The 12,934-nt window shown below is 43.3% G+C and overlaps 1 protein-coding gene across 1 annotated transcript in view; it reads right to left on the bottom strand.

The window, feature by feature from the left end:
* LOC126482279 (peptidoglycan-recognition protein SC1a/b-like) overlaps positions 1 to 12,934 on the bottom strand; it is a 42,127-nt gene that overhangs the window by 14,004 nt on the left and 15,189 nt on the right. Inside the window, exon 2 of the mRNA XM_050106265.1 lies at positions 9,735 to 9,839. Within this exon, the coding sequence (XP_049962222.1) occupies positions 9,735 to 9,839 (105 nt within the window). The remainder of the gene's footprint in view (positions 1 to 9,734; positions 9,840 to 12,934) is intronic.

Genomic DNA, 12,934 nt, shown 5'->3' with positions numbered 1-12,934 from the left:
GCTCGATGGTTGGTTCTGGTCGACGCCTTCAGTAATTTTCCTTTTGTTGTCCGGATGTCTTCCACGACGTCCTCCGCCACCATACAAGCGTTGTCTGCTATCTTTTGCATTGAAGGTCTTCCGCAGACTATTGTTTCCGACAATGGCCCACAATTCATGTCCGCAGAATTTCAGTCATTCTGCCAGGCCAATGGTATTCAACATCTGACATCCGCGCCGTTTTCGCCTCAGTCCAACGGTGCCGCTGAACGATTGGTCCGGACTTTCAAGTCACAGATGTTGAAATTGAAAGAGTCGCATTCTCGGGAGGACGCATTGTTGCTCTTTTTGTCTTCGTATCGCTCTCAGCCCCGAGATGGTCGCTCGCCGGCTGAGTTGCTCCACGGTCGTCCTCATCGCACCTTGATGTCTTTGCTGCATCCGCCGCATCAGGTTCCTGTGCAGCGGCAGACTCCTGCTTTTGCTCCAGGCGACGTTGTATTTTATCGCAACTCTCGAGGTTCACGGCGTTGGCTCGTAGGGCGCATTCTTCGCTGCCTCGGCCGCGCGATGTATTTGGTTTTGGGGGCCTCTGGTGAGGTGCGTCGGCATCTCAATCAGCTGCGCCTCTGTTGTCGCTCGGGTTCTGCCGCTCCCCGTCTGCTTTCAGCGACGGTGCCGTCCGGTCAGCGCCCTGGGGACCCATCTACTGGCTCGCCTCATCCCCAGGTGTTACCGACGATGCCTTCCATTTTGCCCCATGGCGACGCGCCGCCGCCGCCGCAGCAGCAGCAGCCGCCGCCGCCGCCGCTTGTTCTCCCGCCGGCGCCGCCCGCGTTCGACGCTTCGTTGCAGCCGCCAAGCGCCTCCCAGGGTCACGCGCCGCCGATCGCTTCCCGTGACCAGCTGTCCTCCGCCATGGAACTCCCGCCCGCTCCGGACCACATGACGTCATCGCGCGTCGACTACCCCGACGCAATGGAAATCGACCCTTCGGTCCCTCCTGTCTCATTACGGGCGCATACACCGCATGTTGACGTGCACCCTGGACTAGTTTTTCAGGCGTTTCCTAGCTCCCCTCGGACCGTATGGCCGGGTGCGGGTGGCACAGCCTCGCCTGTTGTTAGGCTCCCCACCTCATCGCATACGTCAACATGTGGTCCTCCCCACGGCGGGCGGAAGCCTTATCACACGACCGTTCGCCGATTTGCGGGGGAGGAATGTGGTGTCACCGCCAGACACCCCACTTGCTAGGTGGTAGCTTAAATCGGCCGCGGTCCATGTAGTACATGTCGGACCCGCGTGTCGCCACTGTGATCGCAGACCTAGCGCCACCACCAAGGCAGGTCTCGTGATACGAGAGTGGACTCGTCCCCAGTTGTACGAGAACCTAGCTATCGCCCAGTTGTACGTGAACCTAGCTACCGCCCAGTTGTACGAAGCCTTTCTCTCTCATTAGCCGAGAGACAGAATAGCCATCAGCTAAGTTAATGGCTACGAACTAGCAAGGCGCCATTGGTATCAGTGCCTATAGCTTACGAGTATTCAAGAGAGATGTATTCCAAGGACTAATAAAAAGATAAGTAATAAGCATCTACATACTTTTCTTCTTATTCATTTATAAGTTCTCATGTTCCAGACTTCACGCCCGTCTGCTTTAGCCGTGCGTGCCCTATCGGCTACAGCGTTAGTGTAGCTTGCATTTTCAGCCATAAACTTCACGGTGTCGGCCCAGCTACCGACACAACAGAAACTATTCGGATAAATTCTAGTGTCCGATACCACCCGTCGGCTTTGACCAATGACGTCATACGTAAGGCAAAGATGCTGCAATGGACAATCTATGAATGGAACGGATCACAGTCTTAAACAAACGAATGTAGCATGCCATAAAATAATGCATTTAACGCGACTATTATTTACGCGCGAATTTCATTTAAACGAGTTGAAGATGACTGAAATAAGAACACGAGAGCAATTACGAGTGCTATTGTATTATATTTTCCACACGTACTGCAAAAGCGGTCTAAATAATGAACCGTCGAATAGTTGGAGCCGGCCGCGGTGGTCTAGCGGTTCTAGGCGCGCAGTCCGGAACCGCGCGACTGCTACGGTCGCAGGTTCGAATCCTGCCTCGGGCATGGATGTGTGTGATGTCCTTAGGTTAGTTAGGTTTAAGTATTCTAAGTTCTACGGGACTGATGACCACAGTAGTTAAGTCCCATAGTGCTCAGAGGCATTTGAACCATTTTTTTTTTAATAGTTGGAATTGGTAACTAGAAGCAACCTATGTAGGACGTCATTTCTAGTTACCGATTCCAATATTGCTGTTTGTTGCGCAAAAATCTTATAACATATCAGAAACGTGCTTAAAAAATGATTTTGTTAGTGAACTACAGAATACGACTAGACTTTCAAAAAATGAAAATCTTTACGCACATTACTGCACGCAAAGAAATAAAACTCAAAAATGACCAAACCTTGCCACCAGTAACTATACTACACTAAAGTCACACCAACTACAGTAGCTCCAAATAACACTCAGTAAGGATACTCCAGGAATGACCGTAAAAATAAAAGAAGTGTAGCAGAAACATCGAAAAGGAAAACATAAAAGTGGCTACATAAAAAGAAACTCACCGCATATGAACTTCCAAAGGAGTCAGAGATCGAGGGTGACAAGAAGGAAATAAGGACATAACAAGAAATAATACTGTTAGAAGGTCAAAATGTAACGAAAGAAGCAAAATCCAAAATAACTAATGAAAAAAATAATAAGAAACACAAACTACCAGGCACGAACGAGGTGCCACCCAAATCAGTTCTTCCCTAGCACCCATCCTCGATCAGATGAAAAATTTTAAAATGGTAAAAAGAATGAAACCACGAGTTAATAACATAAACCCTCCGGCAAAGACACACCGTGCCCTTCGGCCCACCATTGTAACCAGAAAAAAACGGCAGATAACCCTCCCTCCAGAGAAACCAAAAAAGTATGACTGGCACATTACAGTAACATAAAAAAACGCAAAGTAAAACAAGAAAAAAGTATCAGACCCACCAAAACCTAACTAACAAAACGAGGCTTGTACATTTTGCTGACTACTTTCATAAATGCAAGAAATAAACAATAACCTTTAGGAATTCTCTTCCTACAACGGTATTCATCTAAATGGCCTTGCAACACAGAAGTCCTTCTCCTTCCCCGCCCGACAACAGATTTTACAGCCCCCCAATACCCCTCGATAGTATTAGTACATGCTCCCTTCTTACAATCTTTAAACTGAATATTGTTGATTCACGACCAAATGATGATAAACCCCTTTCACTCAACTCCTTGTGCGAAGCAAACGCATCCGACATGACTACAGAACCTTCTTCCACATATTCTTCTATTAAATATGTCAAGACTTCCTTTGTCCGATTCGGTACAACCCTAAGTACAATATCACCACAATCTCCTCCAGAAACTACTACTTCAAAAACCCAAAGCCCAACAACCTCGTGTCTCCTTTCGCACTTTCTCTTTCCAAAATGTGACTCATCTACTTCAACTATAACCCCTGACCCTCGCAATGACCCCCTATACTTTCCCCGCAGACCTCTCTACAAAACGAGAACCAGTCGATTACAGTGCCACACGAAACCCCTGCTTCGTGCATGACAGATTTGCAAGAATATTATAGCAAAAATAGTAGGTTAGCATGACAATTACTTCTAAATTCAACCTCGATCTTTCGAACCACGTCCCCCAGAGTATGGTACTTCATATGTCTTTTTTTCTGCACCTCCACATGAATTCGTCGGAAGTTCGTGATGAGGCAACCTTCATCAAAACCGTATAATTTCCACAGACACTGCAATTGCAATATTCAGCAATGACGCCCAATGATTGCAAAAGTTTTATAGATGATTTACGGTCACTCGTTTTCTGAAGCAGAATTTTCGCAGTAAAAACAACTGACTCGTCCATAACGAACAGCGTCAGAAATCAAGACCTTATAAATCACTGCTACTTTCATTAACAAAAGATGCCGAAAACAAATTACGAGATGAAAACGAAACAATCTACATCGAATTTGTAATATACGCGCGTAACGAGGAAATCCAGAGAAATCATTTAACGTTCATCGACAGCAATCTGCGGCACAAACAAAATAACATCACACATTACGTCATTGGTCAACGACGACGGGTGGTATCGGACACTAGAATTGACCCAACTATTCGGTAGAAAAACTTGATTCTTGTGCGTTTTACAGCCTGATATCTTCTCTCGATAAAGAACCGAATTTCTTTTCGTAATTCATCTTGGTTACTTGCTGTATCGCATTTACATAAACCATTACATGAAATTTTAATGAGTGTGCAGAGGTAAAAACGCATTGCGTAGACTTTGCGTACAGTTCATTTTAGGTAATACATTATTGCGTATGAAATTTAGTCAGCATATCGAAGTTGTTTTTAAAGCTGAGAGCAGAACGATAGCTATCACCGTTCTCGAGATGTGTCGGCGGACGGGCTGTGCGGTGACCGCGCGCGGGTCGCTCGCGATGCGACCGATACTTCGTCCTGCTCGTCGTAAACCATGCGGTTGTATCAACCGCAAATTTCATAAACGGTTCAAGAAATCGAAACGTGTTTTTTTGCAAACGATAACTTGTAAAAAGTCATGTATTTCGTCGCATGATAAATATTCAAAATCTATTTATCTTCCGAGATATGAAAGTAACTACAGTTTTTCAGAATGGATAGACGAATTTTTTTAAACGGCATTTAATAGCATGTGGAATGAGAAGTTAAACCGAAACTAATTTGCTGGTATGTCATAAGATGTAATTTGCTAAGTATCTACAGCTATTGATTATTTCTTTGGTAAGTAACAAACGTTTTTTTCGTGATCCAGTGTACTTTACTTGTTCCAGATGCGTTTCGCCTTTTACTTTAAGGCATCTTCGGTGGAGTCTAGAATGATTCAGTTTTGTTTTGATATGTGATACTTGCAGATTATAAAACAGTTCACATCTTTTTTTTACATGAATAACTGATTACTTACAGTTAATCGGGATTTTGGCGGACATCTGCGTTTCCCCTCACATGGTCACATGCTGGAGGCTGAACTAAAACTTAGCTTATGGAACATAAGCATATTTTCATGTTCCTCTTTTTTCTTCTGTCGCTAACTGTTGACATTTTACCGAAAACTCTGATTTAAAGTCGTAACTACAGTGTGTTCACGTCATGTCCCTTCCTGTTTGGTTTGTTTATGTACATTTTGCCAACCTAAAGAATTATATGCTGAAAACTAATGTTTGTTTATTTCTGTTCTCCTTATATCTGTATGTGGGTCTGGCTAGCCAGTGATGGTTATAGAAAGTCGAAAGTGAATGCAGTAGTTGTCAGATAGTGATTGAAAGATTTGGTGTTCATCTGATTTCAGTTTCGGTTTAAATGTTTTGTGGAGGAGTGCATGTAAGAGTAAATTCACTGCTTACAGTGTTCATTGTCCACGTTTCACTTGCATACAAGGCTACACTCCACACAAATACCTTTGTAAAATAGTACCCAACCATTAGAATTTATATTCGATGTGAACAAATTTTCTTTTTCAGAACGCTTTTCTTTGCTATTGACAGTCTTCATTTTATATCCTCTCTACTTCTGCCTACTCAATTACTGTTTCCCTTTCAAGTTATTGAAGTCTTAGAAATGCAGTTTGGTTTCTGTGCAAGTTGTAGATAATCTTGTGTCCTTGTGTTTTAACGATGACATCTCCAGAGCTTCAGAGACATTTCACAGGAAACTAACATTGTGCTTATGTTAGTTTGTATAACCCCTCCCTCCCCCCCCCTCTCCTCTCTACATATTCCTTCCACATTCTCGCCTTTTCTTTTTTACTTAGTTCTGGCCTGCGAAATGAGTTCTTGACAGTTGCTTCTCGTTTGCGCAAAGTTGTCTTTCTTCTTTCTCATTTTCACTCTCCCATGTTTTCTAAATGCAAAATCGCGTTGCCATTTTGGACTTTCTGTCAACGTCGTCTTTAGACATTTCTATTTCCCATGGCCTACTTTATTTGCTGCATTTTTATATTTTTCCCTCTTGTCAATTAAATTTAATATATCACGTTTTATCTAACGAGTGCAAGAAAACCAGATAAAGTCACAGTGGCTAACAAGGTAAAGGCATGGAGACAAATTGCTGTTGACTTTAATTCTCTCGTAAGGCCGATACCTTATGGACAGCTCTGCAAGCTGTTGCTGTGTCTGCTTTCAACAGATCACCAACCACTATTTGAAAGGTTCCTGTGGCGTAAAATCTGAAGGTTAACAGTAACATCCACATTGCAATCAGTGGTTGGTTTCATCAGATAGTGTCTGAGCCTTATTTCCAACTGCTCTATAGTACTTTCCTCCAAAAGAAACCTCAACTTACATAACTTGTTATGTAAGTTCAAGACTGGGTTCACCCTTTCAAGCAACGTGCGGGGAGATCGTTGTGTCTCGTCACCGTCAGTGAACACATCTGAATGCTCAGATACTTCTAAAGTAAACGGAAGGAAATAATGTAATTCACATTGCGTAGGTTTATTGCACATGGAATGGTCATGTTGTCAATATTATCTTTACGATCAATAATGTAGAGAAAATAGTAACAAATGGAAAAAAATTTCAAGAATTGACATGGGTTCGAACATGCGATCTCTTACTCTGCAGTCCGCAACGCAACCTTCCTTTCTTTAATCTCATATCTCATTTCATTCCTTATTAATCAGGGCGGACGTCCAATGACATCCGTTCAAGTTCATCATTCATCCATTCACTCAGTTTTTTTTAATTTTAATTACAGATGGCAGCTAACCCTATAACCGAAAACGCACACTTACTGTGCCGGCATCGAATTTTCCTTCTTACTCTGCTGCTAACTTCCTTTGAACTAACCACATAAATTACGAATCGTCTCCCAAGAGCTGTTATGAGACTGATTGTTAAGTACAGACAGTAGCCGGTGATTTCCTTAATCTAACTTTCCAGATTAAAAAAAAAAAAGTATTTTGAGCATCAACAGAGTGGGAATTGTGTAGTCACATATTTACTTGCCATTTTTTGTGTTGCTAACACCTTTTTTGTTATTTCAATTGGTATCTGCTAAAAACAAAAGCAATGAATCGTAGTGTCACTATACTATAAACTGGCAATTATAGATGAACCTGACTTTGAACCACGAATTGTAGCCACTCAAATATGATGCGACTTCACAGAGTTACGACCTAGAATTCACGTTTATACAAACTCTGGGAGGTTGTAGGGGACATCAAAACAAATATTTTCCCCTAATGTCATTTTTTCCTATGAGGATTATTTAAACCAGTGGAGGCCGTATTACGCTCTTCAGTTGTTAGAGGCCGTATTACGATCCTCAGTTGTTAGAGGGCGTATTACGCTCTTCAGTTGTAGGCAACTGCTGTCCACCAGTGTAGTAGTGCATTGTCTCTGTTTACTAATGGAGCGATACACCTGGAGTGAGTACACTGACATGGTTGGTGCGTACTACGTAGCACACCACAACGGACGAGCTGCACAGCGGGTTTATCATCAACAATATCCTAATCGCCGTATCCCACATCATACGACCTTTGCTGCTGTGTACCAACGTCTGCGTGAGACCAGGTCCTTTAACAGATTACCTGGACAGGGACGCCGTCACACGGTAAGAACGCTGCAATTTGAGGAAGCTGTCTTGCAGCATGTGGAGCGGGATCCTTCAATCAGCACTCGGGCAATTGCACGTAACATGGGGACGAATCAGATGAATGTAAGAACAGTCCTTCGAGAGCAATTGTTACGTCCATTTCACTTACAGCTTGTCGACAACCTGGAACCAGTTGATTATCCACCCAGAGCACAGTTTTCGCAGTGGTACCTGGAACAGCGTCAACTGCATCCTACATTTCCATCCTCTGTGTTGTTTACCGATGAAGCAACGTTCGGGCGTAATGGAGTCTTCAACATGCACACTTCGCATGTTTGGAGTGAGGATAACCCACATGCCACAGTTACTAGCGCTCATCAAGTGCGGCTCTTCGTTAATGTGTGTGTCGGTGTTGTTGGGGACTGTTTAACTGGGCCGTATCTGCTACCTAGGCCATTAAATGGCAGGCAATATTGCAATTTTCTCGCCAGAGCATTGCCAGAATTGCTGAAAGACGTCCCGCTCCCTACAAGACAGCTCATGTGGTTCCAACATGACGGGGCGCCGGGACATTTCAGACGTCGTGAACCGACGGTTCCCAGAAACGTGGATTGGCAGAGGTGGTCCTGTACCATGGCCCGCTCGATCCCCAGATGTGTCCCCTCTGGACTTTTATGTATGGAGAGAGATGCGCAACCTTGTTTACGCAACTCCTGTTGCATCAGAAGAGGATCTGGTTGCCCGGATAGTAGCAGCAGCAGGAACGATTCAGGATACTCTTGGGGATTTTACCCGTGTCAGACAGAACATGATCCGACGGTGTAACCTTTGTTTACGTGTCAATTGAAGCATTTTTGAAAATCTACTGTAATTGAAATTGGGTTGTGTTAATGTGATCTCTTTTGGTCATAAAAAAATGGAAAAGTGTTTGTTGGTTTAATTAATTTGTCGCCAGAGAAATCTTCCTCTACCGCTTTAAATACTCCTCATAGGAAAAAATGACATTAGGGAAAAATATTTGTTTTGATGTCCCCTACAACCTCCCAGAGTTTGTCGGTTTAAATACTTTTAACCCTGTATAGCGAAAGACATTGATTATTTGCATGTTGCCAATAGCTTGCGACACGACATTGTAAACCAGAATTAAGTATTGTCAATATATTTTATTGTAATAAAAACCATTAACGTCATTTGCTTGAATTGTTGTATAGTTATCGGAGAAGGCAGCATCCTTTAGGCACCCTGTTCCAGTTTACCGCATTGTATTCACCTATGTATTTCGACAATCTCCTGACAAATGTATTAAGTATTATACTCAAATGTTTTATGTTTTTATGTTATACTTTCTGAAATGTTCCACGCCCACGAGAATCATCTCCTTTCTTGGGTCTGTGGAACTAAAACTGAATCTAATCTAGTCTAATCTAAGAGACGAGTAGGAAGAACACCATACTACCCTCGCAACATGGAGGTGAGGTATCACGTCCCCATTCGAGACAAACAAATTCGAATTGTAACCTTTTTGCATCGAATTTGTAGTTTACGACATATTTCAATGTCTTTAACGCAAATGAACACCTCGTATGTTAGCATTCACCATGACAAACGCATGTTACAGTTGAGGTATTACACATGTTTATGCCGAAAGAGGAACGTTGTGTCATTAGTGAAGAGTGAACTAAAGAAATGAAAGCAGTTTAGCTAACCCCGGAAACCTGAGCAACTCTGTGGAAGATTGGGTACTCAGCCTCAGTGGGAAACAGCGTTAGGGCAGATGAGATGGGAGAAATTGTCCTCCAAAGAATAGGTGGCCGAGCGCAGAGCCAAAATCGCTGCCTTGTACAAAATTATTTTTGCTAATAACTTAACAGATAAAGCCGGATTGCCCTCACGAAGGCGAACTAAGCTAAGGAACAAGGCTACGAGTAGGAAAATATCAAAGCCCTAGGAATCAGAGAGAACAGAATGGAGGGAAATTGTTAAGGGGGCGAATACCCTCTATGGGTTGTGAAGCCACAAGGAGAAGAAAAAATTAATTTACCTCTCTGTTTATCTTACAAACTTACCTATTGGTAAGTCTGCGAAATACGCCACTCCTTCAAAGATGACCAAAATGATGGCAATGGAGGCATTCAGCATAATTGTCGCCACCCGCGCAGGTCGTCGACGTCCTGCAAACACATCACAAAAAAATGGTTCAGCTCTTTACAGTCACTCTTGTCTGCCTTACTATTCTCATTCACGAAACATCCCACAGGCTGTGGCTAAGCCATGTCTCAGCAATATCGTTTCTTCCAGGAGTGCTAGTTCTGCAAGGTTCGCAGAAGAGCTTCTGTCAAGTTTGGAAAGTAGGAGACGAGGTACTGGCGGAAGTAAAGCTGTGAGGAGGAGGCGTGAGTTGTGCTTGGGTAGCTCAGATGGCAGAGCACTTGCCCGCGAAAGGCAAAGGTCCCGACCTCGAGTCTCGGTCCGGCACACAGTTTTAATCTACCAGGAAGTTTCTTACTATTCTCGTGATTAAACAGAACTGACGTATAGGTATGTTTTCAGTTTAAAGGCGCCAGTATTTCGGAAGGAAAAATGTCGTGCCTAGCCGTGGCTAGTGGTCAGCATGTTTATGGGTATCCGCGGTTATATCTGCTGATATCTGCAGCAATAACTACTTTGCGGATAAAAGCTTGTGTCACTGAGGATATTCTCAGTTATTTCTATTAATATTCGCGATAATAATAACATTGCGATTAAAAGATAAAGACGAGTGTCGCATTCACACAGTCCAGTCACATTAATGTGAGAACCGCCTATCTTCGACGTCAACGTGCAAGAGCCACTCACACACGGCAGATGGCAGCACTAGCAGTGGAGGGTATATGAAGCGTGTCGGGGGTACGTGGACAACAGCACAGTCATCGTAACGTAGAAATCGAGCGATTTATCTGGTGTCGAAAATGGCACGATCACTGGCTTTTTGGTCAAGGGTGGAAGCATATCCGAAACGACTAAGTTGGTAAACCGTTTGCGTGCCACCGTGGTTGAAGTATACCTTGCATGGCAAAATAGCGCTAAGCAGAACCGGCGTGGAGACAGCTGTGGTGCCGGCCGGAGGGGCCGTGCGGTTCCAGGCGCTACAGTCTGGAACCGAGCGACCGCTACGGTCGCAGGTTCGAATCCTGCCTCGGGCATGGATGTGTGTGATGTCCTTAGGTTAGTTAGGTTTAATTAGTTCTAAGTTCTAGGCGAGTGATGACCTCAGAAGTTAAGACGCATAGTGCTCAGAGCCATTTGAACCATTTGAACAGCTGTGGTGCACAACGGGCCATAGATAATAGAGGTGAACGACGGTTACAGAGGTGTGTACGGAGGAATAGACGTGTAACTGTCGAACAGCTGAATACGCAGATGATGGGCTATCAACAGTGTCTCCTCAACGATCGTTCAGTAAACATTGCTGTGCATGAGCCTCTAAAGCAAAATGTTCAAATGTGTGTGAAATCTTATGGGACTTAACTGCTAAGGTCAGCAGTCCCTAAGCTTACACACTACTTAACCTAAATACTGCGTGAAGAGTTTCACAGAGCACTGAAAGACCTGAGTCGAAACAAGGCCCCGGGAGTAGACAACATCCCATTAGAACTACTGACAGCCTTGGGAGAGCTAGGCCTGACAAAACTCTACCATCTGGTGAGCAAGATGTATGAGACAGGCGAAATACCCTCAGACTTCAAGAAGAATATAATAATTCCAATCCCAAAGAAAGCAGGTGTTGACAGATGTGAAAATTACCGAACTATCAGTTTAATAAGTCACAGCTGCAAAATACTAACGCGAATTATTTACAGACGAATGGAAAAACTGGTAGAAGCGGACCTCGGGGAAGATCAGTTTGGATTCCGTAGAAATGGTGGAACACGTGAGGCAATACTAACCTTACGACTTATCTTAGAAGAAAGATTAAGAAAAGGCAAATCTACGTTTTTAGCATTTGTAGACTTCGAGAAAGCTTTTGACAATGTTAACTGGAATACTCTTTTTCAAATTCTGAAGGCGGCAGGGGTAAAATACAGGGAGCGAAAGGCTATTTACAATTTGTACAGAAACCAGATGGCAGTTATAAGAGTCGAGGGGCATGAAAGGGAAGCAGTGGTTGGGAAAGGAGTGAGACAGGGTTGTAGCCTCTCCCCGATGTTATTCAATCTGTATATTGAGCAAGCAGTAAAGGAAATGAAAGAAAAATTCTGAGTAGGTATTAAAATTCATGGAGAAGAAGTAAAAACTTTGAGGTTCGCCGATGACATTGTAATTCTGTCAGAGACAGCAAAGGACTTGGAAGAGCTGTTGAACGGAATGGACAGTGTCTTGAAAGGAGGATATAAGATGAACATCAACAAAAGCAAAACGAGAATAATGGAATGTAGTCAAATTAAATCGGGTGATGCTGAGGGAATTAGATTAGGAAATGAGACACTTAAAGTAGTAAAGGAGTTTTGCTATTTGGGGAGCAAAATAACTGATGATGGTCGAAGTAGACAGGAAATCAAATGTAGAATGGCAACGGCAAGGAAAGCGTTTCTGAAGAAGAAAAATTTGTTAACATCGAGTATAGATTTAAATGTCAGGAAGTCGTTTCTGAATGTATTTGTATGGAGTGTAGCCATGTATGGAAGTGAAACGTGGACGATAAATAGTTTAGACAAGAAAAGAATAGAAGCTTTCGAAATGTGGTGCTACAGAAGAATGCTGAAGATTAGATGGGTAAATCACATAATTAATGAGGAGGTATTGAATAGAATTGGGGAAAAGAGGAGCTTGTGGCACAACTTGACTAGAAGAAGGGATCGGTTGGTAGGACATGTTCTGAGACATCGAGGGATCACCAATTTAGTATTGGAGGACAGCGTGGAGGGTAAAACTCGTAGAGGTAGAGCAAGAGATGAATACACTAAGCAGATTCAGAAGGATGTAGGTTGCAGTAGGTACTGGGAGATGAAGAAGCTTGCACAGGGTAGAGTAGCATGGAGAGCTGCATCAAACCAGTCTCAGTACTGAAGACCACAACAACATGGTCACAAACTTTTTTTGTTCACAGATTACCAGTTTCGGTCGATAATAACTATCTTCAGATCAGTGTTTTATAAAAACAATGTCCTAATGTACTGCAGCCATAGTGGGCTAGTCGAATGTTAAATGCAGATGTGCTGAATCTGCATTTACCATTCGACGATGCCTCTATGGCTGCATCACATTAGGACATTGTTTTTATAAAACA

The sequence above is a fragment of the Schistocerca serialis genome, chromosome 5, assembly GCF_023864345.2.
Source record: "Schistocerca serialis cubense isolate TAMUIC-IGC-003099 chromosome 5, iqSchSeri2.2, whole genome shotgun sequence".
NCBI classification, from domain to species: domain Eukaryota; kingdom Metazoa; phylum Arthropoda; class Insecta; order Orthoptera; family Acrididae; genus Schistocerca; species Schistocerca serialis.
Note: the sequence above shows the minus strand (reverse complement) of the source record. Positions and strands in the feature narration are given on the sequence as shown.